This window comes from Thermoascus crustaceus, assembly GCF_041956765.1.
Source record: "Thermoascus crustaceus strain CBS 181.67 unplaced genomic scaffold VTN00scaffold_1, whole genome shotgun sequence".
Classification (NCBI taxonomy): Eukaryota; Fungi; Ascomycota; class Eurotiomycetes; order Eurotiales; family Thermoascaceae; genus Thermoascus; species Thermoascus crustaceus.
In genome coordinates this window covers 1,839,143-1,866,893 of record NW_027192527.1, presented here as the reverse complement: position 1 = coordinate 1,866,893, position 27,751 = coordinate 1,839,143, and the positions used below count along the sequence as shown (strand labels likewise).

General features: G+C 50.0%; 9 protein-coding genes across 9 annotated transcripts; 3 read left to right on the top strand and 6 right to left on the bottom strand.

The window, feature by feature from the left end:
• Positions 1–3,100: 3,100 nt before the first annotated feature.
• On the top strand, positions 3,101–4,048 carry VTN00DRAFT_658 (uncharacterized protein; the record flags this gene model as incomplete). The annotated part of the gene is made up of 4 exons (XM_069433231.1): positions 3,101–3,280; positions 3,377–3,407; positions 3,476–3,944; positions 4,012–4,048. The coding sequence occupies 4 exons, from the start codon at positions 3,101–3,103 to the stop codon at positions 4,046–4,048; spliced, it is 717 nt and encodes a 238-aa protein (XP_069291365.1).
• Positions 4,049–4,312: 264 nt separating this feature from the next.
• VTN00DRAFT_657 (uncharacterized protein) lies at positions 4,313–6,369 on the bottom strand (the record flags this gene model as incomplete). Its single annotated transcript, XM_069433220.1, has 3 exons — positions 4,313–4,799; positions 4,918–5,975; positions 6,118–6,369. The coding sequence occupies 3 exons, from the start codon at positions 6,367–6,369 to the stop codon at positions 4,313–4,315; spliced, it is 1,797 nt and encodes a 598-aa protein (XP_069291364.1).
• A 1,627-nt stretch (positions 6,370–7,996) lies between these two features.
• Positions 7,997–8,920, bottom strand: VTN00DRAFT_656 (uncharacterized protein; the record flags this gene model as incomplete). Its single annotated transcript, XM_069433209.1, has 4 exons — positions 7,997–8,183; positions 8,277–8,383; positions 8,510–8,679; positions 8,863–8,920. The coding sequence occupies 4 exons, from the start codon at positions 8,918–8,920 to the stop codon at positions 7,997–7,999; spliced, it is 522 nt and encodes a 173-aa protein (XP_069291363.1).
• Positions 8,921–9,099: 179 nt separating this feature from the next.
• VTN00DRAFT_655 (uncharacterized protein) lies at positions 9,100–9,999 on the bottom strand (the record flags this gene model as incomplete). Its single annotated transcript, XM_069433198.1, has 4 exons — positions 9,100–9,115; positions 9,292–9,333; positions 9,426–9,500; positions 9,917–9,999. 4 exons carry the CDS (start codon positions 9,997–9,999, stop codon positions 9,100–9,102), a joined length of 216 nt encoding a protein of 71 aa, XP_069291362.1.
• A 412-nt stretch (positions 10,000–10,411) lies between these two features.
• On the bottom strand, positions 10,412–13,507 carry VTN00DRAFT_654 (uncharacterized protein; the record flags this gene model as incomplete). The annotated part of the gene is made up of 3 exons (XM_069433187.1): positions 10,412–10,816; positions 10,875–12,014; positions 12,071–13,507. 3 exons carry the CDS (start codon positions 13,505–13,507, stop codon positions 10,412–10,414), a joined length of 2,982 nt encoding a protein of 993 aa, XP_069291361.1.
• A 2,172-nt stretch (positions 13,508–15,679) lies between these two features.
• VTN00DRAFT_653 (uncharacterized protein) lies at positions 15,680–19,287 on the bottom strand (the record flags this gene model as incomplete). Its single annotated transcript, XM_069433176.1, has 4 exons — positions 15,680–16,028; positions 16,096–18,473; positions 18,526–18,891; positions 18,949–19,287. 4 exons carry the CDS (start codon positions 19,285–19,287, stop codon positions 15,680–15,682), a joined length of 3,432 nt encoding a protein of 1,143 aa, XP_069291360.1.
• Positions 19,288–22,407: 3,120 nt separating this feature from the next.
• On the top strand, positions 22,408–23,550 carry VTN00DRAFT_652 (uncharacterized protein; the record flags this gene model as incomplete). The annotated part of the gene is made up of 1 exon (XM_069433165.1): positions 22,408–23,550. The coding sequence occupies one exon, from the start codon at positions 22,408–22,410 to the stop codon at positions 23,548–23,550; it is 1,143 nt and encodes a 380-aa protein (XP_069291359.1).
• Positions 23,551–25,764: 2,214 nt separating this feature from the next.
• Positions 25,765–27,165, top strand: VTN00DRAFT_651 (uncharacterized protein; the record flags this gene model as incomplete). The annotated part of the gene is made up of 1 exon (XM_069433154.1): positions 25,765–27,165. One exon carries the CDS (start codon positions 25,765–25,767, stop codon positions 27,163–27,165), a length of 1,401 nt encoding a protein of 466 aa, XP_069291358.1.
• A 46-nt stretch (positions 27,166–27,211) lies between these two features.
• On the bottom strand, positions 27,212–27,741 carry VTN00DRAFT_650 (uncharacterized protein; the record flags this gene model as incomplete). Its single annotated transcript, XM_069433143.1, has 2 exons — positions 27,212–27,261; positions 27,489–27,741. The coding sequence occupies 2 exons, from the start codon at positions 27,739–27,741 to the stop codon at positions 27,212–27,214; spliced, it is 303 nt and encodes a 100-aa protein (XP_069291357.1).
• Between the last annotated feature and the right edge of the window lie 10 nt (positions 27,742–27,751).

Below are 27,751 nucleotides of genomic sequence, written 5' to 3'. Positions count from 1 at the left end.
ATATCTACCTCACCTGTTCGATTTCACTGTATTAATAGCGGTTTATACAGTTCGACTGTTTCCTGGAGCATCCGTTTTTGGATATCGATTGCCTAGTTTATTTCTTGATTCCTGTACATACATGCAAAATAATACTACGTTGATAACTTAAGTATACCTAAGCTTACAAGGTATCCCGCTAGAGCTATATATCTATTTACGGATATCAGACAGGTACCTATAGTATAGTAGCCCTGTAAGACGAGAGACTCGACGGCGCTTTCAGCGTCGTTCCTCCCACCCTTACCATGGCCTCTTGAGCTCGGCAAAAGAAACTCAGTAGGTTCTTCTGATTGACACACCCATCACAGCTGCCAGACCCTTCTGTTATACAAATTGCTGAGCGTGATGATATTGTACTGAGAATGTGCCAGAGATTGCTGATCACAAGAAGATCATAGACAATAATACAAAATGAACATACCTACCTGGTTTATTAAGGAACTGGAGGAGGGGAGCTAATCACATATATTTAGCTTGATGACACCCATCGCTCAGTCCATGTCTGGTGTCTCTCCTCCAAGCTCGTCGCTGCAGGGTATATACCATACTCTGATGCCCATGATGGCTCAAACATTTTCTGAAACTCTAATGCGATGTGGTAGTTTTTCTACTGCAGTTCCAATTCCAATCTGGGTATGGTTAGTTGATAAGGTTACCTTAGGTAGGTCAGGTAGTTTACTCCATCAGGCTTGTACAGACCAAAGAAGTAGAATGAGACTGATTTAGCGCAGACCAGAACTGTCACATCTGGACAACTTGTATACATCAACTGCGTTCCATTCCATTATCACATGAAGGGTCCTGTCTTTTTATGTACTGTGCAGATACCTACATCCATTCTCTTGAGCCATGTAGTAGTGTCTCTGACAGAGACAGGATTCTGTCTTATCAACCAGGCACACTGGAGGTCAGAGCTACGCTTTGCTGTCGAGCATAATCGCTACTCTATAGCCAGCTAGACGTCGGCATCGATAGTATTAATGACAAGGGAGACAACAGAGGTACCTGACTACAGTTCATGCAGCTTCTTGGTGTAGAGAGATTGTGCAGTTGTTCAGAGCAACAGGCACGCAATGTGTAAAAGCTCAGTTGCAGTAAGTCTGCTTCTAACAGATCAATACTTAATGATTGGAGTCACTTAGATTACCTTGTAAGAGGTCCATTCTTGATGGAGTGCGAGGAAGTTCGCTAGATCATGGTGCAGCCTAACCATGGACTCATCTGGTCCGAAATCCATAGCGAAGTACCTAAGAGTCGAGTCGAGATGACTCGGACCTCATTTGGTTGTGGCTTCCTAATTCAGCTCATTCCAAATCTGAACCGCTCCGCCCTCCAGGTATAAACCCCACACTCAATGGTGATGTTTGTCGATCTGACTTCTCTTCCATCTCACGTTGAAGAGAACTTGTTGGACTTCCAACAGTTCTTTGTTCTTTGTCGTAGTCGACTTGCTTTAATCAGCCAGCATATCACCTCAGCGTTTATACAATTGCCTAATTGCCAGAGTGCCTCAGGTCAGTCATTCTAAGTCGGCCCTCGTGGGAGGACGTCAGTTAGGCCGAGAACAGCGAGCTACCGCCATATCCAGACTATATATTCACTCGTTATCATTCCTTGACGACGCTACTCCGTGGGTCCAGGTATGCCGCACTGTATCGCGATAGTGACGCTCAAAGACCTTTAGAGTCAAAGATACGGATACAGCGAGAGATGGGAGATTGGAGAGGAAGATGTCAAGGCGCGAGATATCTGACATGTATCGACGAGGATGACTTGATCAAGACAGACAGGAACAGCAAGTGAGATTGGAAAGTCGAGCAGAAAACCGGGTAGTAGTATCCGACCCGTGCGCAGGTTTGCCGTAGAGTGCGGAGTACACAAGGCCATAACGTGCCCGATTCCGATTGCAAGCTACCTACCTTAGTAGGGTACGCAGTACTTGGACCTTAGGTACCTACCTGCATAAGGTAGGTACTAGTAAGGGGGTTCTGAGGCTGTTAGACTGTCAGTCTAAGAAGTGGAAACCGCAGTCGATAAAAGAAAAAGGACTAAGAGATAAAACATGATCAATTAATCTGCTCAATCCCCCGCGCACCAGTGTCCTTGGCCGTATTTGTCTCGCCCTGGGGGCGGAGTCGGAGTCGAATTAGCAGACGGGAGGACCAGGGAAAATGTGCTCAAGTTTCGGTCTTGGGGGGGGGAAAAGCTGGGTCCCGCGGCGGCTGTCGACCAGTCAGCGGCGTCCCGCCCGGGCTTAGACTCGGGGGGTGGGTTGGGCGGATGTATATCGAGCCGTTGTCATCGGGGATCGCTCCTGGCAAGATGGGCGATTTGCTTAACTTTTTTTTTTGCGAGAGAGGGTTTTCCTTTTTTGCCTGCAGGTGATACTGACCGATTTAATTTAGCTGATCATGACAGGCGGGCGTGCGAGCGGGTTTTACCCACACTTTTCCCACATGGCGTGCGGCGTGTGGTGTGGTTCTTTGGGACCGCAGTGAGGACTGACGAGATACAAATACCTTAGTATCTAGTCAATCTTTTTTCTCTGTTCAGTTGCTACGTGATAGATCGGTGTACTGTATGTACATCGATCGAGCAGGAGCTTCATACCCGGATCCGGTAGCACAGCGTCTCTAATTCCATTTTCTCTTCTGCCCGCGATCGCTCTGTTTGCCATCGTCATATACCCCGAAACGAGGTGAATCCGTGACCGCGACATTGAATCTTCAGTTGAGCCTGTTTCCTTGGATTGTCTCAGCTGAAGTGATACCCATTCGGTCCATACTGCCTTCCCCCCCGGCCGTCACCACTTGCCCCATTTCCGACTTTGGTCACAGTACCATTTGTCGGGGACATCGTGATCTCCTGCCCGTATAAGTATCTACCGGAGATCCCACCGAAGGCGGCGAAAGTGAATTGACCCCTCGAGACTCTTTTCAGGAGTTTCTGAAGGAAAGGGAACGCTGAGCGACCAGTGAATCCTTCGTCGAAACGAACCTCAACCACCGGAGGACCCTCCGACTCGAACGAGAAAAGACCGAAAAGCCGGTAATCAGCCATGGACCACATGGACATGCACACTGGCATGGCCACGGCGGCCATGTCTACGGGAATGCACGCCATGACCTCGACGGCCTCCGCGGCGATGGCCTCCAGCACCGGGATGGACATGGGCGGTATGAGCGGTATGGGTGGCATGAGTATGGGCCATGGGGGCGGCAGCGAGTGCCAGATGTCGGTACGGCATTCCTCTACGTCGATTCTTTCGCTTGATTATTCGCAGAGAGAGAAAGGACATACTGATCAAATGAATCCATTTCTGAGGGGAACATAGATGCTGTGGAACTGGAACACGATCGATGCCTGTAAAGTCCCCCCTTTTTCGTCTTGTCACTCTCACTTACAATCCTCAATTTTCTGACAATATGGAAAGGCTTCATCTCCAAATACTGGCACATCACCTCCCACGGCATGTTCGGCGGCTCCTGCATCGGCGTCATCTGTCTGGTCATCGTTCTCGAATTCCTGCGCCGCGTAGGCCGCGAATACGACGCCTACATCATCCGCCGCGCCCGCGTGAGGAGGCAGATCGCCGCCTCTTCTGCGGCCGCGCTCGCCGCTGGCTCAGGCGGCGGTGATGACACCCCGTCTTCTTCATCCTCGAACAAGGGCGTGCACGCAAATGTCGCCTCAGCTGGAAGTGTCGACAACAGTCCGATCCGCCCGAACCTGCTCGAGCAGCTGGTCCGGGCCGTGCTCCATATGGCTCAGTTCGCGGTTGCGTATTTCATCATGCTGCTTGCCATGTACTACAACGGGTACATCATCATCTGCATCTTCATCGGAGCATTCCTGGGAGCGTTTATCTTCTCGTGGGAACCGATTGCAACTGGAGAAGGAGCGTGAGTTTGCCCTTTTTTATGGTCTGCTGAAAGACGCTGCTGACAAATACTGTTTTTTCATGAGTAGCATTGATGCAACGTCGGTCACCAAGTGCTGCGGATAATGGGTGCTAGGGGATTTCACAGAAATTTTAACCCCAATTCTAATAAAAAGATTCAGAGTAATATGGTGTGCATGGAAACCTTGTATTCTCGGTTATGACGGGCCATCCCTACTCAAGATACCTGATGAGAGGACTACTCTGTCCATTCTATGCGAAAACTTTCTAGTTCATGTTCGATATCCACAATGATAATTTGATCAAAAATCGACTCTCAGACGGGACTCACTTTGCAGCCCTCGTTTCAATTCCTATCTGATTCTTACTCTAATCCAAGTTTATGCTACCATCTTCCAGCTTCCTCCGGAACCAGATCTTCTCACCCTTCATCGTTGGCTCGAATTCGACCCCCAGCTCTCCCACCGTCCCATGGGGAGCCACCCTGAACTCGGCCCTTGTCGCTTTGTGCTCACCCCAGAAGTCCCTCGCCACAAGCCAGAACTCGCCAGAAACGTGTCTGAATTCGATCGTATGAGCAAGGATGGATCCACATATGGTGGCACAGAGGCTCGGGGGCTGCTGCAATGATGCTCCTTTATCATTAGTGAAGTCCGGTTTTGGAAACTCTGGAAATATGCTGGGCTTTGCGCAATGTGCACTAATGTTCAGCGTAGGGTATGCAGGGTGGACGTAGATGCCCTCGTAGGCGGAAATGGGGAGGGAGAGGGGGAGAGGAGGGTCTGGTCTGGCTGGGTAGAGGTTGTGGAGGACGTCGGGAGAGATTTGAGACAGGGCTGATATCTCGATTTCGGCCCTTGATGCATTGCAATCAGTCAGTAATGGGCTTTGTGTTAGTCTCATTGTTCTTCTGCACAAGCAAAGTACTTCCAGTTTCCACCTGTTTTATGGCATAGTAGGGAAGCAAAACTCACCTCTTCACCCAATCCACCCTTTCCTCAACAGGGATCCCTAAAAACTCATCGATGAGATGATACACCAGCACCTCAGTCGCTCCTCCTCCACCGACAAGATTATTACAGAACACCGCGACCCCAAACTCGCGATTCGGCAGAAACGCCACCAGCGTCGCGAACCCCGGTTGTGCCCCCTGATGTTCGATGAACAACTCCCCTCGATAGGCGTGGATTTTCCACCCCAGACCATACGTTACTGGAGCCGTCTCCGGTGGAACAATTGCTGGAATCGCTATAGAACGGGCACTGGTAACGGCAGTAAATCCCTCCGGCGAGAGGGGGGCATTTGGACGCCGCTCGATCATCGCTCGGATCCATTTCGCGTAGTCTGTTGCTGAGGACAATGTCATTCCCGCTCCACGGCCATAGTCCCAGTGGTCGTAGCCTACATCCTCATATTCCCCGTCTTCTCCGTCTCCTCCTCCGGGCCCCGTCCCGGTCTGATCATCGTGATTGGCCTTTTTGTACTTATATTTGTATCTATATCCCCGGGATATATCCACCCCCGCAGCCCGTCCGTCCTCGATCGATAGATACGTCTCCTTCATCCCGAGCGGATCCCAGATCCTCTCTTTCAGAAAATCACCCAACCACTTCCCACCGGTGACAACCTCCACCAGATGCGCCATGGTCGCGTACATCAGGTTGCAGTACTGGAATTTTGTCCTGATCGGCTCTGTCAGGGGGAGGTGGCGCATCTTCCGCACCACGTCGCGGAGAGTGGTAGTGTTGGGGTTGCCGAACATCCATGAGAGGTCGTGTCTTGGGAGACCTGATCGATGCGAAAGCGCATCCTCGATCGTGACGTGCGTCGTGTACCAGGGATCACTGAGGATGAAATCATCCGGAATAATTCTGTGGATGGGCGTGTCCCACTGGATGTGCGGGTAGCTGGTGTTGTCGTCGACGAGGAGGGATACAGCGGCAGAGAGGAAGGCCTTCGTCGTGCTGCCGGCGACGAAGTGGGTATGTTCGGTGACAGGGATTAATTCTGATATGTCGGAGAGGCCGTAGCCCTAGTAATTTTGTAGAGATCCATTGTTAGATAAGATCCATTATCACGTATCTCTTCGTGCTGTAGATCGTGCGGAGGTGGGGACACTCATCATATCATTATCATATCATTATCATATCAGAAGGTCAAGATAAGATACGCACCTTAGCAAAAGTCTCATTCCCCTTAACCACCGACACAGCTACCCCCGGGATCTTGAAATTCTCAAGAACCCAAGTGACTTTTTCCTCGAAGGCGTCGTCGAGAGGAGAAGAAGCCGTCGACGTCTGCTTATCATCGTGAAGAGAGATCTGATCGGCTGCAGCGACGACGACGCATTGGCTCGCTATCCAAGACAGAGACAATAGGAACAATACCACGGCGTGGTGGAAGAGAGGTATTCTTGGCGACAGCATTCTCGGGATCATTCGCTCATTCGTTCATGATCTTAAGTAGGTTAGGTAGGATTAACTGAATATCGTCTCCTAATCACTTAATAGGACGCAATGATGGGGGGGGGAGGGGTGAAACCGATAGATGAATAGGTAGGTCTAAGCAATGCTTCGTTCGAAGAGAGCTAGCTATCTAAAATACTGGGGATGGTGATTCTAAATAGGCCCGTCAGGGTCAACATGACCCCTCAAGGAAAGGACCAATCTCCATTGGGGCGGGGGGGGGGGGTTCTATTGCGGAAGCAACGAGCCACTCCTGTTGCCTGATAGTACCTTAGGTATGTAGGTTCTCATCTTGTTAGGTTCCCGATGTAATATGAATGATATTGTGATGATGTATTTTATACATACTGCGTAGATACCGAGGTAGTACATAGGTACCTCTTAAATGGTGACTGGGGCGTACAGAACAGAACAGAACGAATGCAAGAAGCCTGGCCTACCTATCTAGCAGATACTCAACGAAGATTATGTACCTAGGGTATATAGCCCAGAGTACAGGGTGCAGTACTATGTTAGGGTAGGCGGCTGCTAACTTTTCGAAGAATAACGACATAAGAAGTACTACTAACCCGCCGTTAACCCAATAATCCCTGGCACCAACAACAGGTCCAACGGCTCCAGCGCATTTGATACGGATGCCTAGTACCTAGTCCACATCTGAACCACTGAAAGGCTAACCTTAGAGCCTGGTAATAGGCAGGAGTGATAATTTAGACGACCAGACGAATGACAAGCGCTCATCTTCCGGGATAGATGCAACCTCATCTCACATATAATCCAATCCAATTTACACAAAACTTCGAAGTATTTGAGTACCTGCTTAATAACTCTCGATAACTCTGGGTCATACATACAAACTGAACCTACCAGGAGCTTCCAGAAAAGAATTTTAACATCGTGAGAAAAAAAATAGGTACTTACATAACCTTGTCATCTTAATCGGAAAAAATCGCTCGATCGACACCCTACATGTTGTAAAACTCTCACGGAAGAATAGGAGGTAGGGAGTAAGCGGCGGGGTAAGGGCGTTGCTTACTGTACATACATGCATGGGACGAAAGCAGCATCCGATTCGCCCGCTTATGAACAGGGGTATTGTGTGCGGCTTGGATGTGCCCGATCTCGGTGAAAATAAGGGTGTTCATCACAGAAACCGAAAAGATTCAGATTATCAACCGACAGGTAAGTATATCTATGTGGATTTGATTGGAGCATACAGTACTTAGATCTGGAAGAGAAGGGAGGGGGGATTTCAGACTCCTGCCGGGACATCTTCAAGCGCGCTATGGCCTGTCTACGGTGACAAGTCTACAGTTATCCGCTCTTCTGACTACGGGAGCAGACAGAATGTACAGAATTATCTGGAATACGTCTGAGGCTTTGCTCACCGGGAAGACATAAGATATGAAAATAGACAAATGGAGTAGAATGCCAGAAACACGACTTGCTGCTAAGTTACGGGGAAAACCGGTAAAAAAGTCTAGTTACAACGATAAAGACAATCGTCACCGTGAACCTAGCTGCACAAGAAGCGCTCTGCCCCTATATAAGACCCACGATTCACAATGCGAAAAGTATCCTGGTTCATTTACGCGTCACCGCAGTTGATGATGGTGGGCTTGACGGCGGACCTAACGGCACCGGAGCTGCTGCCAAGGGCCTCGAGCTCCTTGACAACCTTCATCGACTCATCATCGGCAACCTTGCCGAAGACGACGTGCTTGCCGTCGAGCCACGAGGTCACGACGGTGGTGATGAAGAACTGGGAACCGTTGCTGTGAAGAGGAAGCGGTTAGTTGGAGCTCGACGCAAAGGGTACATAACAGGAACATGGATGATGTCGCTGGGAATAGGACATGTCAACTTACGTGTTGGGACCAGCATTTGCCATGGAGAGGAGGCCAGGCTTGTCGTGCTTGAGCTTGAAGTTCTCGTCGGGGAACTTCTCACCGTAGATGGACCTGCCACCAGTGCCCTAAACCGGAAAAGAGAAATTAGCGTCAAGTCCATGTCGTTGGCCTTGCGGGTATAGCATGACCGCTGAGAGTCCCCGACAGGGAGCAGGAATGGGTTTAGAGGGCATGTGAAAAAAACTACTCACGTTGCCACGGGTGAAGTCACCGCCCTGAATCATGAATTGAGGGATGATACGGTGGAAGCTCGAGCCCTTGTAGCCCTCGCCCTGCGGGCGCCTGCAGAGCTCCCGGAAGTTCTCAACAGTTTTGGGAACAACATCCTGGAAGAGCTCGAAGACGATGCGGCCCGTCTTGGCTGTATCATGAGAAAGACATAGTCAGCTGGAAGTCTCCAATTGATGAGGAAAGATGGTATTCCTGGCTTAGAAAATGATCATTGATGGAGAAGTGGTATGGGAAAGAAATATGAGACGAAAACAGGGATGGCGGGGTAGTTGTGTTCCTACCCCTCCACAGAGCCAAAAGATGGGAAACTTACGGGCAGAGGAGCCCGCAGGGGCGTACTGAACTTCAAAGAAGGATCTTGGGTTCGACATGATGGCCGAGGATTGATGGAAGACACGGAAGGGCTGGAGGTAGCTTTTGTTGCAATTGAGGACAGAGGAGATGGGACGAAAGGAGGAGGAAGAGCAAGGTGGGGTTATTGTTGACCGCAGGGTTCGGGAGAACATTGTTGCTTGTCGGGAGGGGCTCGACACGGGACGACGGCGCGAGGCTAGAGGTGCGGCCGGCTGTGCCTTCGTCAGCCTGTACCGTCCAGACACGAAACTCCTGCCTCCAGCTGGTCGTGCTGCCAGGCCTGGTGCATGGGATCAGAATCCCCGTCCGTGCCTTGGTTGGCTACGCCGGGATGCACCAAGCCCACCATCGAGGCAGTACACGGCCCTGCTGAAGACGCTGCACTTACCTGTCAGCGGTGGTGGATGCTAGAAGCGTCAGAGAACGATCCCTAGAAACGCCGGATGAGTGGTGGTACAGATGGCACAGAAGTGCTTATGATACAATGCAAGAAAGGAAGATCAAGAGGTTGGAAGGACGAACCAAACAGGAACCCAACGATGGTCCTCACCAAGGTAGATGCAAGGGGAGAAAAATGCAATAATGGACCAGGCGCATCTGATATCCAAACAACGAAAAATGCTGCACCGTTGAATACCAAGCCTCCGCACCCATATGTACACGTGACTTTACCGTTCTGCAATCTGGCCGGCCGTCCGGGAGTCAACCAACAGCCGGGCCAATCGGTGATCTCGTCGGCTGCCACGTAAATAGATCCCTGGATTGCCAAACACGCTAAAAAAATATCCCGGACTCTTTTGAGAAGTACATGACATCGATCAGGAATGAATCATTGATTCTCTCTAGGCCTCACACTGTATACAAAAATCTCCAGGCAAAGGTACTAGATCCTTGGCATCACGACCACTGGTATAACAGCAAATCAAACAAGCAACTTTCTCTCAGTAGGCACACAATTGGCGTAGAATGAGGCCAGAGAAAAGGACTTCATTGGCCTGAATCCATATATTCACCTTACAAATCTCCACGGCCATTTGAGAAGAGAGAAGGTTATCAAAAATGCAGGATAGACTGCAGACATTTCGCCAATCTGCATGACCAAAGCTTAAAAGGCATACCTCAAACCTATCGCCATGCTTGACAAACAATTGTAAATGAAGGCAACAATAAGTCTCAATCGACCAGGATAACCGAATGGCTGTAATGAGAAATCGAGTCTGAGCGGAAATCCACTGGTGACACCTTAATGCAAAAAAGTCCAAGTCTGAACACCCCAATTAAATCAAAAAGAACATATAAAATACATATAAACAGTGGATCACTGTACGTGGAAGACAAAAAACACCATATACACTTGAATTCATTCATATCGTCCGCATTCCTGTCCGTTCTTGTTGAGGATATCGCTAGGGGTAAAGACCGGTGGAATTGAGACGCGAAGAGAATACCTCAAACAGGCTAGGTGCAGGCAAAAAAATAATTAAATGATAAGAAGACGGTGAAAAGACTTATCGGAAGTCATCCTCTTCTCCACCGTCATATTCGATCTGGTCCACGCGCTGCACGAGCTCCTTCGTCTCCCTGGCAATCTCGAAGGCGATAGGAGGGAGTTTGTTGGTTACCTCCCGCAATTGGCTGGTGCCAGCGCTGTCCTCGCCCTCAGCGCCCGTTCTCGACAGGCGGTCACGACAGTCTGCTAGTGTTTGAACGATTGGACCAGCACGCTCCCGGAGAGCTGGGTTGGCATCTGGCTTATTCATAGAGTTCTTAGTGGTCGATACTACATTAGAAACGACATCAGAGATAGCTGATATGTGGCTGCGGATGGTCGTGATGTTATCTTCAGCACGGATACTGGCAACGAGAGCTTGTATAGATTGGACGAGGCCCTCCGTCTGGTCCTCAAGGTACAGCTGATGAAACGTCAGCAAGGCTTCGAGAAAGAAAAGGGTCTATAAGAGGTTATATCACCTTGAGTTCCTCTAGGTCACTGTCCTGAGGTCGCATGCCATACCCTAGCTTCTGTCCGTTTGGGAGACCGTTACGGGATAGGGGCCGGCGAGAATTAGTCGCGCTTCTGGACCTAACTGACGGAGAGCTGATGGCGCTGTAGATAGACTCGTTGTTGCTCATCCGGTTCTGACTGGGAGCCACACTGAAGTAGCCGGGGGATTGCATTGGGGCGATGTTGTCATCATCCTCCTCTTCGAGTTCATCGGCAGGAGTAGAGCGAATCTTCACTGTTCGAATGAGCTCAACAATTGCAGCTGACAGGTGGGATGCGGCTGCATCGAGAAGAGAAACTGGAGAGAGGCCACTCGAATTGGCAAAGTTTTTGGAAGCTGTGATTAAGTTATTCGCAGTTGCAGAGACCTTTGCTTTGGCTCTAGCAGGCAACTGAGCGGCCTCGTCGCCACTAACCTGCGATGAGTCGATGTCTTGGGTGATGTGACGGACGGCAACAACAACAGCCTTCATCTGTTCTAAGACAAGCGTTGGCTCATCAGATCTCGCGATACGAAGCATTTCGTCGATGGCAATCTGGAACTTCGTCACATGCACATCCTTGACCAATCCATTTGGTTGCATGAGCTCATTCTGCTTCGTAAAGGCCCCAACATCCGGACGAAAGCTGGAGATCCCAACCGAGGCAGCTCGTAGATGTCGCAATTGAGTTTTGGCTTTCGCGTATCGACTCTTCCACTCCTTTACCTCTTCCTCCAGCCTGTGAACGTCGCGAGAAAGTTTCTCCTCCTTTTCCCAGTTCGAATTACTGCGCTCAGACATTGCCTTCATCTCCTTCAGGAAGTTAGACGCCTCCTGCCTGACTTCTTCTGTCACCTCTTGTTGTTCCCGCAACTCAGCCTTGAGACTCTCATGTCTCTTCTCAAGATCATTGAACCGGGCTTGTAATTCACTATCTCCGCCGGAATTTCCTCGCAAAGCTTCCTCGAGCTGTTGCCGAAGGCCTCGTTCCATCTCTGCCTGCTCCGTTCGCACTCTATCCAGTTCAACCTGGAGGGAGTTGTTGAGGCTCTCCGCCTTGGAAAGCTTACTCTCCAGATCCGCTTTGATCTCCTCCCATTCCTGTGGTGGTTCAGAGCCATTGGCCTATCGAATAATTAGCGACGACCCTTTAATTAAAGGTTTTTGAGGAATTTACATACCTGAGACTTCTCTTGGCCCTCCTGCAGTTGGGAGAGCTCTTGGTCTTTCGATTTGACCAATTCCTCTAACTCCTCTATCTTTCCCTGCAACGATGACACTTGGGATTGGGTGTCTGCGAGGAGCTTCTTGTCGCGCTCTCCCAATGTTGCTCCGGTACCTCTCCTGCTCCGGACTCCGTCTAAGGCATCACTTCGTGTGTCGTAATCATCTTCTATGCCAGTCCCTTCATCGTCATCTTCAACCAGTGTGCTTTTGTTGGGAACAATCGTATTGCTCTGGAACGATTTGGGCAGTGGCTCGTTTCCCTCGCCGTTCATACCCATCCCTGGAGGCGGTCCACCCAGAGACCCATTACGTGGCGGGAACCGACCAGGCGGAGGACCTCCAGAAGGGTATCTTCCTGGTCCCCCAGGTCCACGAGACTGCGATCGCGACCGCGGTCCGCCAGGATAGCCATTTGGGGGGTATCCATTAGGTCCATACCCATTTGAGCCTGGCCTAGGACCGTACCCATTAGGTGGACCTCCACGGCTTGGAGGCCCGCGAAGACTTGGAGCTGGACTACCAATAGGGGGCATGTCTGCTGCAAAGTGAGGAAACCTTCTTTCCAGTTCACAAAACACATCTGTAGCCAAGTCCTTGAACCTCTGCTGCTGGAGGGAGGCTAGTTTCTGACGAGCTTGATTGCGCTTTTCATGGAAGTCTTCTCGAGGAGGCAGAAACGGAGGAACGTCGGTCTTTGGCGGTCGCCCAGGTGTAGGCATCGTTTGTTGTCGTCGGAGCAGCTCATCGTACACATCTGTGCTGAGTTCGTGGAATTGAGTCGGAGAGAGCCTTAGCAGCTTATCCCGAGCTTTATTAGATTTCATATTCGCCCTCTCATCTCGGTAAGCTGTCTGAAGAAATCTTCTCAGGGCGTTGTAATGCTGCGCTAAGGACTCCTCCATCTTCTTGTACCGTCCGCTCTGTTTGTCTGCCAATGTCCCATCACTCGAGCGCGCTGCCACTGAACTTGGAGAGGACGGATTTTCCGAGTCGCGAATTCTAGGAGGAAGGCCAATATCACTCATACTTGAAATAGACGGATTTCCCGAGTCGCGGATTCGAGGAGGAGGACCGATATCACTCATACTTGAAATAGATGGATTTCCTGAGTCGCGCAGTCGAGGGGGAGGGACAATATCACCCATGCTTGAATATGGAGACGGGTTTTCTGAATCGCGAAGTCGAGGAGGAGGACCGTTTGGCAGATCAGCATCACTCAGACTTGGAGGTGGTGGACCCATTGATGTCGGGGGTGTCGCGAGATTGCCACGACTCGACATTGTCGGCGAGAAGGGCGGTTCTGACTTGTTCACAGCATTGTATTGGTTTATCCCTGACCACTCACTCCCATCCGCAGAGACAGGTGACATGGTCCCCGAGTGGCCATTCATAATATACCGTATACCGATCGAGAATAGACTATCTCCAAATCGTCCGGTCGAAACGTCACGTCATGTATCCAATGCTCAAAAGCTCAAAGTGAAATGCGCCAATCGAAATTTGTCAACATGTGTTCGGAGGTTGCTCTGCAATAGATGTGAAACGCAGACAATGGACGGTGTTGACAAGTGCAGAATCGAAGAGCTCATACGCGGGCGTATAAAAACAGGCGTCGACGTAGTCCCGAAGGTCCTAGTGAAAAGTTCGTAGCACGAGGTCAATTCAAGAAGAGGATAAAAAATGCGATACTGCAACAAAAAAAGATTCAGGAGGTAGAAGACTGTGTGAACTCCGGAGGAAGCGGCCGTCAACGTCAAGAGTCTGAAAGAATGAAGGGCTGACGGATAACCGCTTAGAGCGTAAAGACCGGAATAGCGACAATGCTCTGAGCCCGCGACGAGGGACAGAGAGCACTGTGCCGGTGAGCTCGAGAATCGAGGACCACGGATTTGAGAGGAGCGCAGACTGCTGCAGACTCCTTGTTCGTCGAGGTTGGAGACGGGGGAGAAGGCCCGGTGGTCAATCATTCCCCTTTTCCGGGTCTGGGGCGTTTCGCGTGGTTCCAGCGTCCCAGCGGCCGCGCGCCATGGACTGCGGGAATGCCGCGCGCTGTAATGGATTCGTCAACCCTATGCTGCTCTAGGGGACGATCTCCTCGAGGTCAAGTCCGTCTGTCTCCCTGAAGAACCCCAGAATCTTGCTGCACAGATCCAACGACCCTTCTCTCGAGGGAGCGCAACCGTTCACACTCATCTCTCCAACATACTAGAGTCCTAGATGCCTCAAAGCGCTCAATGCGCTGCCCCCGGAACCGACCCGCAGCGGAAATACAAACTCGTTTGTCGCAGTTCGGAGTCCAGACCGTTCCTTAGCTGGGGCTGATACGAGTAGCCCGCTGGTGAACAATGCCGGCAGTCTTTGCGGTGTCATGGCTCTACAGTCAAAGAACGGTCAGTGCAATATTTTTGGGAAGGCCAGTGTCAACACCATGTCACCATAAGCTTCAGGTCCCTGCTTTTTCAGCCCCATTCTGATGCTGTTCACCATAGAACAGTCGTTCACATCCCAAGACACCGGTCCTTGTCAATCAGGCAAGTGTAATATGAAGGCCAAGAGGAAAACTTGTCGAACTCGTCCACCGCATGGTCTCCCGCACTGGATCTCCACTTTCAAGCAGGATCCCTAATCAAGGAACAGTGTAATAATTCTGCAGCTCTAGCGGCGAACCTGGAAACAGATTTTCTCTAAGACTGCACGGGGTATTCATCCCATCAATCTAGTCTGTTTGCACTTATGTGCGGATGTACTGTATGGAGTACTGCACATATGCGGACATACTGCAAACTGCTTCCACTGATCAAGTATGACAACGAACGGTCCAGGCTTTCAAGATCTATGGCAGTCCCACAAAATGACAGCCGGAAGAGAAATAAACAGACCCCTTCCCATTCTTCTTTGCGTATTGATCTTATTATGTGGCACTCCATCTGTAGCCAGAAGACTAGTTTTCCTGCCTGTTCAGTTGCTCTAAGCGGAAAAATGACGAGCTGCTACCTCCTGTAGACATGTTTTTCTCTCTATACTCGGGCACGAAAAGTGTATTTAACAATATCCTGCGAAGGAAGATGCAGAAAAACCTGAAATATCTCGTAACATTCCCCGATTTCATCTGCTCTATATCGTTTCAAACAGCATTGATAGAAGTTGTCTCCTTGTCTCTAGTCCGACATCTATCTAGATGACCCTAACTTTTAAGATTTATTTCTATTATCAGCCTCATGCAGTTCTCTTCCTGGTGTACATTTTCGCGTCAACTAAAGTGGAATACAGATAAATGTAGCAGAACGTAAATGTAAAAAACCTGACGGGCGGTCATATACAAACAGAAACCCAGAAGATAGAGAAATGGTAAAAGGCAGAACATATTAACCTGGGAATTCTTCCGTTACCTCCACATCGTTAATCGACAATATTTGATTCAGGTACAATGGAACAAACAGCAACAATGGCAATAGTGACGCCGATCTGAATGAATTATTCTTCGCCACACATTTGCTTGTGCGCCATGCCATGCATGTATATGTATATGTACAATATGCATGATTATTTTCCACATTTTCCGCTCATCGCGAAGAGGTCATAGCCAATCTCTCTGCGCTCTTTGCCGCCCCGACGGCTGTTGACACAGGAGTTGATGACCGAGTTGGTGCGGTGCTGCGGTTGTGTGCCATGTGTGCCTTGACGAGGTGACCTGCGGCCAGAGCGGAGCACAGACTAAGTTCACCAGCGAGGACAGCAGCACCGACAATGCGGGCAAGCTGGCGTGCGTTGTCACCTGGATTAGTGGGATGGGAGCCACGCACGCCAAGGAGGTCAAGCATTGCAGATTGCGCCTCAAGGATAGTGCCGCCGCCGATGGTACCAACTTCAATGGATGGCATCGAGACAGAAATCTGGAGGTTTCCGTTGAGACTGATAAAATGCGGTTAGTCAAAAAGAGTGACTCACTAGACACAGTTGAGGTTGTCCAGAGACTTACTTCTTCATGATAGTGATACAATTGCTGCTCTCGACGTTCTGCGCAGGGTCTTGACCCGTCGCCAAGAAGAGGGCTGTTACAATGTTGGACGCATGAGCGTTGAAGCCGCCTAGACTGCCTGCCATTGCACTTCCAATCAAGTTTTTGCTGGTATTAAGCTCGACCAGTGCGTTGACATCGCTCTTAAGCACACTTCTGACGACATCCCCGGGGATGATCGCCTCCGCCACTACCGCCTTGCCGCGACCATCAATCCAGTTGACTGCTGCTGGCTTTTTGTCAGTGCAGAAGTTACCGGAAACCGAGATCGTGGCCATATCCTCGAAGCCGCACTCGGTAGCCATCACGTGAAGAGCCTTTTCGACTCCCTTAGAGATCATATTCATGCCCATGGCATCTCCAGTTGTTGTCTTGAATCGAATGTACAGATAAGTGCCAGCAAGGGCTGTTTTCATAGACTGAAGGCGGGCGAAGCGGCTGGTGCTGTTGAAAGCTGCGGTCATAATACGCTTTCCTTCCTCGGAATCAAGCCAAACCTTTGCAGCAGCCGCCCGGGCAAGCGTAGGAAAGCCCACGCAAGGACCACGAGTCATGCCATCACCAGTAACGACAGTAACAGCACCACCGCCAGCGTTGATGGCTTTGCAACCTCGGCTTGTGCTCGCGACCAGAACTCCTTCAGTAGTGGCCATAGGAAGGAAGTAACTTTGACCGTCAATTATAAGAGGACCAGCGACTCCAAGAGGCAAGGGAAGATATCCAATGACGTTCTCACAACAAGCGCCGTGGACAAGAGTATAGTTGTAGTCTTTGTATGGCAGCTTTGATGACTCCAGGAAGCTCGTGGTTGCTGACGTAGCAGGAGTTCTCGACACCACAGCCCTGCGGATTTTGACCGCTCTCGTGAAGGCTTCAAGGCGGCTCATAATGGGCTGGTCCTCCATTGTCTTTTCCAGAGCGTATCCCGGAATCTTACCACGCAGTGAGAGGTCGATCAGCTCCTCATCCGTCAAAAGAGATGCTCGTTTCTCCTTCAGCATTGTCTCACACTCTTCTCTTGTTCTTGTCGACCCATCTTGCTTCACCTCGACTTTGGCGGGTTCGACTTTCGGCTCCATGACTGGCGGCTTCTCAACTCGACTTGTAGACTCGGGCTCCTTGAGACTCCAGCGCGCAGCGTTGAAAAGGTAGCCGTTTAAAACAAGACTCAGAGTTAATGCGGCGATGATCCACTTGCTTATAACAGGATCTTCGACACTCTTCAGCAAGCTCTCAATCACTCTGCCACCCACGACATCCAAAAACTGGGCATTGTACTCGATATCAAAGCTTCCCCTGTCATCTGACCCAGCGTAATGTACAGATGGATACTCCAGCTTGTACTTGATAGGTGGGATGACGGTCACAACTGTCTCCATTCGACTGCTCTTTGCAGTGACGTAGATAGAATCGAGACCATTTTCGGCGACCTTGAAAGGATCGATCGGTGTTGGCGCCAGGAAATTGGAAATCCTCGACAAAACTGGGAAGGCTCCAGCTTTATCCGAGTTGCGGAACGGGATAGTGGACAAGTTCACGATGTTGACAAGAACGAAGCCAGTGACCATCAGAACCTTGAACTTGGGCACACTGCTCGCTCTAATCTTCTTTCCGAAGACGCCAGCATCGTTTGCCATACTGTTTCCGGATCCAACCTGGGGCCAGTCATTGCTCGAAGCCACATTCTCAGCCACACGGTGAGTGATTCCATCCTCCTCCAGAGCCTTGCGCAGGGCAACATGACGCTTGATACGCGTGATTTCGAGCTTAATGCAAAGGATTGTGGTGTAGAAAGTAAACAACAGAACGCAATCAAAGAACAAGATCCAAGCGGCAAGGAAGCAGAACTGTCGGAGACCGCCCTGAACCCCAGAGGCAGCCCCGGCCGTTAGAAGTCCAATCTCAATGCAGTAGTCTCGGACAATTTCAAAACCCTCTTCTTTGACTGCAGACTGGATAGAATCCTGGATCGACTTGGGCGGATTCGAAGAGTTCGGGCCGCTATTGGCACGCCCATTAACACCAGCGGTCGAAGGTGTCCGTCTCTTATCCGTCGACGCAGATACCACAGCCTTGGTGAGGATGATTGGTTTCTCAAAACCGATAGTCACGACAAGGAATGGTAATCCCTCGGAAAGAAGTCGCATATTGATAGGGACACCAAGTTTGGTAGTGACCAGGAGGCCGAAAAGGAATGCGAAAACACCAGAGAAAAGGACCGTGGCTGCAAGCCAAAACTTGGAGCCTAGGCGTCTCATCGAGACGAACAGAGACACAAAAGTCAAATGCATCGAAATGTACCCAAGAGTCATTATCACAATGTCTATGGTTTCGGCATGCTGGGAGAAGTCAGAAAATTCCAAAGCAGTACTGATGCTCATAGATAGATACCTTTATCAAGTCGACAAATGAGCTCCATGCGTCTGTGAACCAGAGCTTCATTTCTCTACGAGATCCATAAGGAGGGCCGCGAACCGCCTTCATTATCCACTTCTTCTGCTCCCCCGTACTTTCGTCTGCCGCCGAGTCTGGGATCTCTTGAACTGCCTTCAGAAAATCCGACACATGTTCAAAAGGAACAGTGAACGCCAGCGACGAGTCGTGGGAAAAGGGAGCGAAGAAGTTTGGTGTATGAGGGACGGATCGAGCAGAAGCATTTGCAGGTACCGGAATTTCGTTTGCTAGCGGAGCAGTTGAAACCGACTTAGAAGAGGAGTCAGGGAAAATAAAGGTAGCTAGTGCCAGATGCTGAGCGACCTGCAACACTTGTATGAGCATCCAGCAGGCAATTTGCGGAACGGTTCAAAAGCCTACCTCATGATCCTCCGATGCCACGGTGTCTTCGATCTGCCATCTCCAGGAGGTGCGCTCTCCCAGACGAAGGTTCCTACTTCCTTCGAGTAGCGAATCTACGTCCAATTGGCCTGGAAGATTCCTTGAGCTCCTAACCGCGTCAAACAGACTTCCTTCGAGAAGACCAACGTAGGTTGTACTAGCAAGTAACGCGATCACGACGATGGTGTGAATAGGATGCAAACACGCGCGGCGGGACACAGATTGTAGCACAGTGGTAACTTGACGCTTTAACCATCCAGGTTCCGCGCCACTGTCCGACTCTGCGCGTCGAAACCTCCTTGGGATAAGAGAAGCCATCGTGCTGGGCTGAGACCACGTACGGCAGTCTCAGCTGCGCGGGAAGACTTATGCAGTCTCTACTGTCCGCAGTATAAGACGGTAGATATACAGGCGCAACCGTTCAGAAGCCCGGATTGAAGGCCTGGTAATAATCTGAAGGTGTCTGTCTTCGCACGTCGCAGGCAAGCATGAGGCCCGAGGCTGGAAACGAAGGCCGACGGCTAAAAATTAGCACACCTTCAGTCAACAGTGGCTCCGAGTAGATAAATCCGACCACAGAACATACATGGACCAAGGACAATTTGTGAAATCGGGCAATCTCTCGCGGGACTAAGGCACGAGGAAGCGAACTCGAGTCGCCTGTAGAGCGCCGACCCCTGAGAATTGCAGAGAAGCTCCCGTGCCGGGCGGTGGAGCAGCCAGAGGAGTCCCAAAAGTCGAGCAGCGAAGAGCCGCCTGGCGGCTGCGATGACCTAGGAAGGTTGCAGACACAGGGGAGGGAGGAGGAAGTAGAGGATGCAGTGGGATTGAACTCGAAAATAAATGATATTCAACGGGCGGAAAGGCGGTTTAGAGAATTGCTTCCCGTGGAAGTCGATGATCTTGGGGACTCCGCTATCTGGCTTTGGCCGCCATTCCCGCCACGCGTCGGAGCTTGGGAATGGTCGGCTCGGTCCAAGGCTCCTTGGCTTCATCCTTAGTCCCTGAGCAAGACCCCTACATTGCTCCAGAATTACTCATTATTGCTTGGTGATGGTAAGGGAAAGCATTATTATTCACGCTGTCAATGTTGCCAATTGAATTGCCGCAAAGATGAAAAACATAGGAAAAGCCCAACAACGTGACCGCCATTTAGGCTCTATCACAAAAGCTACTCACGTAGTAAGCTTATGCGACACAAGACTAGCTCGCTGACGGTGTGCATGGGAAAGTTGGCCACTACACCTCAACATTCTCTCTTGCCTTACAGGCACGGCTATATTCTCCTGCCCCCAACACTGGCAATCTTGTTCGCATCTCAGTAAGCCAGCTTCATGGACCACCATCCCATGTCATGGTGTCAACTGCTGTCTTCATTCACAGGGGTCTTTTATGCGACACTTCTAAGATGAGAGCTATCATGCATTTCATTGTGATGGCGGTGTACTAACCACCTACTAGACCACAGATTATTACCCGCCTAATCTGGAAATGATCGCTTTCGCATTTGACAATACTGAGATGCCATCCTCTACGTTCAGCAGCTTTTCAGATCTCCCTTTCATGCAAAGCTTACCGGGTACACTGGCAATTTCTACTGCGAAGAGGCTGCCTGCATGCCTACTCCCTACTACCATGGAGTTGGTCGCAGCAGTGGTCGGTGTAAACGGGCCAGAATCCGCAGCACGGATCCAAATGCATGACGCCAGTCATCTTTCTGCTTGATAACATCATTGACATGTCTGTTTGTCATAGGCACCGGTTGGTTCTGTAAATCCAATAGCCACACCATTTTAGCAAATGTCTTTTCACCTGACAGACTGCCGGGTCCAGATCACCTCTCCGGCACACCAAACAATCCTCAGCATTTCAGCAGCCATAGAATATATGCTATCTCTATACATAAGAGAGAACTAGGTACCATGTGCTAGGGTTACATGTCAGAAATCTAGGAGCAAATGGTTATGAAGAGCCGAAAAATTCTTGTTTAGAAATCATTTGCACATCGTCTTAGCAGTGATGACACGACCCCATCCTCTGGTGATCCCATTGTCATCTCCTATAGGGAGCAATTATGATACATCAAATCTGGCTTTTAAACAAATGCAACATCGATCAGCTTCTCAAGGCCTGAGCAGACTCGGCACTATGAAGTTGCGTGCGAAACTGCAGAGTTTACGTCACAAAGCGTAAACATGGACATTTCTAGTAGTTATTAGCAGAAACATGCAACCCAGCACACGATATGTTTTGCTCGTCTGAAACGGGTGCTTTTTTTACCGATCTATATCTTTGCAGCAACCAGTGGTGGGTGTGTGCCCTCGGGCAGGCTCGGGTTGCGCAATGCGCCGAGCTTGGATGGGATCGACCAATTGGTGACTTCCCTTGGCGGTTTGTCCTTCGACTTCGCGACAGTCATCCTTCATCGCTCCAGATGATACTTGCTATGTTTCCTCTGCAAAAAATTGCTAGCCGCTTGCTATATCCTATAGAATTTGGTGGACACGCAAAGTGGACCACGATTCGGTTTTCCACGGGTCAAGCCCAGTTCTGGCTCTGTTCGTCCATCGGCAAGCGTTCACACCACCTACAAACAACGCTCAAACAGGCCTCCTCCAGGATCTGAAACCCACAACGATCATGCATTTGTACTTTGAGAAATGGATCTTTCAAACTGGTCAGATCGCAAAGGCTGATATTTCCTGATGTTGAAGTCGGCGTCACGATTTCGAGATGCGGCGTCTAGCAGGATTCCAAGCGCCGGGCATGATGAAATAGTAATCCCCACAGCCCTTGCTCTGAAACGCGCACGGAAGTAACCAGTATTGGACCATTTAAATGGCATATCTTACATTGGCCTTGATTGGCCCCGTCTCCCTCGTTAGCGCTCACTCAATCTCAGATCTCTTTGACTCTATCCAAGGTTGTGGAATCTATCGACAGTTTCTAGGACCCGCTTCTACCCTGTTTAGCTTTCCATTTTAACCAACATGATACATTTCGAAGGTTTTATGAATGGCGACACGCCATCTATTTCGGAGATTCAACGCACATTATCATATTCTTGTGTTTGGAAGGCGGCGGCCTCCAGGGTCAGGCGGTTACATAAGGAATAACACGCTGTTCTTCACTGTCGGCGGCTTTTGCAGAACTTTTTGAATAGACATTGTTGGATTTCTTTGTTATTGAACATGCCTATTGTGAGTTTCTGAGTTCTTATTATGAAGAACTTACTCATTGTCTTTCTCTTTCTTCTTCAGTGACTGCTCATTTCAATTACTGCATTGTTGTCACGCTGATTCTGATTCCACAAGAATATTTACATCGTGCAGGGCTCTGCAGGGTCAGATCTCTTCGATTTTTTCTTCCAACGTTTTCGACTCTTTCTTATTTACCATAGTTTCGATTCTTGATCACAGATCCCAAATCCTAAACACCATGCATATACTCAACAGACAAGCCTTGACGGCACTTTTTATTTTCCTCCTTTCGACAGCCAGCAGCCATAGCTGGATCGAGCAACTTATGGTGATTGCTCCCAACGGCACGTTCGTCGGGGCTCCAGGCTATGCGCGAGGGAATGTGCTTCGCACTGCTCCCGGATTTAGCGACACCAAGATGGTCAACCTGATTCCGCCAACTAACCGCGCGACGAACGAAATTCTTCCAACTGATACAATGTGCAAAGATACCCAGCGAAAGCAGATTCAGACAGAGGGTAGCCCGAGATTGCAGGCAGCTCCTGGTGCTGCTGTCGCCCTTCGATTTCAAGAAAACGGGCATGTCACACTGCCGCAGAACCAAGCTGGAAAGCCGAAGAACCGCGGCACTGTTTACGTCTATGGTACAACACAGCCACGTGAAGATGACACATTTCTCGCCATCCACAATGTGTGGAATAGAAACGGTACTGGAGGTGACAAGCGAGGAATTCTCTTATCCGTGCAGAACTTCGACGATGGTCGTTGCTACCAGATAAACGGCGGTCAAATATCGACACAGCGTCAAGCCAAATTCCCGCATCAAGCCAACCAACTTATGGGGGCCGATCTGTGGTGTCAACAGGATATCGCTTTGCCGTCAGATGTTCCGCCCGGCAAGCCTTACACTCTTTACTGGGTTTGGGATTGGCCCACCGCACCCGGCGTCGATCCAAATCTTCCAAAGGGAAAGAATGAGATCTACACAACTTGCATGGATGTCGACATTATGGACGGCCCTAAGGTCCATAGCAATGTGGCGACCGGATATGTCGAAGACCAGCCTCTCGATAATGCTGCCATTCCGTCACAGTTCGCGGAGCTCCTCAAGTCTCGCACAGCACCAGAACCCGCGGTCAATAACTCATCCTCTCCAATGATGACTTCACCAACTGCGACTTCCGAATCCTCGTATCCCAAGGCAGCCCCTATCTCTGTTGACGCTGGGACGATCTCATATCTCGGCTGCGGCCAAGCCTCTGGATCCTACGCGAAGCCCGATTCCAGACGCGGAGAGGTTAAGCTCAGACTCCCGTTTTATAAGTCTCCACGCCTACCACCGAGGTCCGATCGAGATAAGCGCTTCTACCACCGAGGCTAAGACATGGTATTGTATCTTATACGGCTCCCAGCGAGGGCTTCTAAGCAGATATGTGCAATCTACCGAAATGACCGAACTTTGATCCCCCGTTCCTCTCTCGTGAAGCAAGAGTTTCCAAGTCGCAGAGCGACATGTACCAAGGCTTGTCTTCGACTGTATACCTCGTGCGAATTCTGACCGGCTTCTGGGCATTTTAACGATGATTTTCAAAATCATGATTCATGAATTTCGATGTGTTACTTTCATTGAGGAACTTGATGGCTGTGATACGAATATGCTATCAAGTGAAACGACTTTTCCTCTATTTCTGTGGGAGAGCAGGTCTCACCACGTCACTGAACATGTGCATGGAGCTCACCTGAGTCAGGATCGCGGTGGAGTTTCTATTTAGGGGCATGTGTATTGGGAAAATGGTATAACAAATGATGATTTTGTGTGTACCGGACTTCGATGTCCATTTCAATAAAGAAAAAGAGTAATCAGAACTGTATTGTGCGAAGTATTCCTTCCTTCTCTCATATTCTGGCTATGTCGCTGTTGATACTCCTAGTTCGACCGTTTTCAGTAGTCTGAAATAAACTTGCGCTAGGCAATGATACTTTATTCTATGTAGGCACGAAGGAATTTTCTGCTATCCCATACATTTGTGAATGACTACCTAGGTACCTGTTATTTATTCCCTAATATCTACTGATCTGGTGCTGCATGCTCCTAGTTGCATCTTCCTAGAGGTAAAGGGGTGATTGCACTAAAGGTAAAACTTAGAATTCTAGAGAATTGTGGTAGCCCAGTTGTATGGGACAGCTTAACCTTGAGACGTACAATGTGTTCCAGCAATCTGAATAGAGTGCTACCGATGCAACGATAGGGGTAACGATGATGATATCGCGTGCATGCAAGAACGGAGATCAAACGAAGGCAATAAGAATCAGGACGGCCCCATTGCGGCGAGGATCTGGGAGGCACAACCTGAAACACACTAGCCTGCACGGCATTCACGTGGTTTATCACGTGCATGAAGTCGAGGCCTCTGCAGTGAAGCCGGAGAGAAGGAGAGGACGGAAGAAGTCGGTTTTCTTGATCGATTCTCTCATCTCCTTGCTGGAAACATCCTCTGTGGGAGCGGCCCTCGCTTCTGTTTTAGCCTGGAGAGAGCGCGACCGTTGTTACGGTCTCATTCTACGAGGCGACTCGGCCCCGTCGATCCAAGAGCACGAACCTACTTGCAGGCACAGCGCGAGGCGTTTCTACTTAGCCACCCCAGGTAATCTCCGACACCAAGGTCTCCTTTCTCAGGTTGCGTTCTTAATCATCTCATCCTCCTCTTCTTCATTTTGGCTGGCCATTTTGTTTTGTTTCGTTCAGTTCTACCCTTTTTTTCTTTTCTGCACGCTTCTGCGCTCACCATTCCGCGTTCGCTGACACCCCTCTTTTTGGCTGCTTGCTATATTTAGAATCCACATCTGCCCTCGTCAAGGCGAAACCGCGGGACAAACGCAGGAAGCAATATCCACCATCCTCCAGCAGATTGTCAATTCGCACAGCAGAGAGCCACACTGCTACTACCGCCGCCGGGGATCTCAACTACTCTGTAGCAAGTCCCTCAAATTGCACGTTTTTCTCGGCGCACGACGTCCTCCCTTGCGCTCATCTCGACCGTAGACGCCCTCGGCCTCCACGGCGCTTTCTGGTCGCCCGCCGCACTGGCTACCTACGTCGGCGCTTAGATCGACGCGTCTGATACCGTTTTTTGCGACTCTCCTTCCACAACCATTCTGCGGACCCGTTGCGCCCTTCGAGCAGGCAGATCGACAGTGTCCTCTGGGCTGACTTGCGTCCTGCATTCACTGCGATTTGCCATTACCTCAGTGGCGCATTTGTAGCAGGCCTTGCGCGCTGTTACATTGACAATTTCTTTTATCCGCATTTCCCACCCCGTTCCTGTTCACGAGACAGCCAGACTTACTCGGTTTTCGCTTATCGGGCTAGATCTTACTCGGATAAGCGTGACATAAAGAGGTCTGCCCTTCGACCATTCGTTTTTCATTCCAAGAAGGGAAGATCTCCTGCCGATCGATGATCGAGATGCGAAGCTAGGAAGTGAAGGATCTCGGCCAAAGAAAGAGCACTTCTTCCCTCGTTTGCAACAAATATAAACACTTCCTACACAACAATTGAGAAAATAGCAATCTGTTCAAGGTCATGGCGACAACCATGTCATCTCCGTCCTCTCCGCAGCGCGACCAACCCTCCACGAATGTATCGAGTCCGCCGGCTATAATCACAGAGCCACCTCTGAAGCGATCGAGTTTGCAGCGACCGCCATCGTTTGCGAAGGACCGCCTGTCCACATATTCAAATGCCTCGTTCGCTTCCCAGAATCGTTCGCGCCCGACGTCCAGTGTTTTCCCCATGTTCCATTCCAGCCTGTCTTACGCCCTAGTACGGGATTTCGCATACCCCGTGATTCATCCCCTTCACTATGGACCTCCTCCTCCCTCGTCTGGTGTTTCCACGCCAGCAAGCGAAAACAGACGTCTGTCAGACCCACCTCCAGCGACCTGGGATGGTTCCAGAGGGCAATGGTCAGCAGGACCATGGACAACGGAAAGTATCTATGGGCATCAGCAGCTCCCCGCCATGTCCTTTGGTGATGGGCCTCCGTATAGTGAGGATGAGGATCTGCATAGCCCTGTTATCACATCCCGCCACCGAAAGCACAAGTCTACCCAGGAAGGACGAAGAGGAAGAAGTCCAGGAGATAGCGGTCGTGGCTATGGGTATCCAGATGATGACGATCGCGGAATGCTGGTCAGCATGAATGGCGATGGCAGCGAGACGTACTATGTCAAAGATGATAATGCGGCCGACAATGGTCCGGGTGGCGAGTTTGTCACATATCCAGCTAGCGAACGCAGATACTCACACTTGGCCTCTGGATCGTATGACAACTCTGGCTATGGTGACTCCTACTTCGACCGCCAGGAGTTTGATCCGGATGCTGGTCTTGATTCAGATGATGACATCTCTGACACGGATCAATACTCTCGCGATTATCAATTCTCTATTGCTTCCCCGGATGAGGAGATGCATGGGAAGGCGGTTGCGCTCTTCGACTTCACCAGGGAGCATGAGAATGAACTTCCTTTGAAGGAAGGACAAGTAATCCTGGTCTCGTACAGACACGGTCAAGGTTGGCTAGTAGCGGAAGATCCCAAAACCGGTGAGAGTGGGCTCGTTCCAGAGGAGTTTGTCCGCTTAGTACGTGATATTGAGGGTGGTTTGACTTCACTTAACGGGGAGCTCAATACCGCTGCCACAGAGACCAATTCCTATCTCAGCCCGGAAACAACGGAGCCAGATCAAACAGACGCACCGACACAAGACGACCATTTTACGCAGTCCTCCAACACTCATTCCAGCAATGGGAGCAGCAGTGAGAAGCATCCATCAGTTGTCTCCACCTTTTCCACCAGCAGCCGAGACTTGGATCCCTACCCGCCTCACCTTTTGGGTGGAGGTCAAGAAAAGGCGATTCTTCCAGAAGTGGAAAATCATGACGAGACGAAGTTGGAGAATGGAAACCATGTCAGCACGTCATCGACCACGACCTGAATGCCTACTGTGACTTGACGAGAAGCGATCAATAATGATACATCTGTTACGAAAATACTGCCTGTCCCGTATTTGACGTTGCTAGCCCGTGCAAGGCTTGAGTTCAGCATATTCAGTGCTGATCATAATATCAAGTGCAATCCCCGGCCAGAAAGGGAAGATCGTCATGTCACTCTATATCCATGAGCGATGCTTCTGCCGATTGCATGAGAAAATGCAAGTCAGATTTGAACTGGTCAGTCATGAGCCAGACTCGCGACCTCAAAGTTGGGCCAGGGAAGAGTACACCGATACTCTTGTATGACGTCAAGAAGAGAAGGTACCTGTGGAGTTAAATATTAGATGGTTTGGAAAATGCATCGGAAAGACAAATAATATCAGGCTTGATGTCTGAAAAATGAATCGAAGCTTGATTGGCAATGGTGGTGGCTGGGCAACATCACGATCAATAGAGCTGACAACGCACTTTTCACCTCTTGTACATAACTCATTCTGTTTCTCGTCCTTTCTGCATCTTTCCTCTGCATTCATCGTAAGCAGCAGCATTGTTATGCTCATCGGGTAATCTAATACCATGGGACGTATC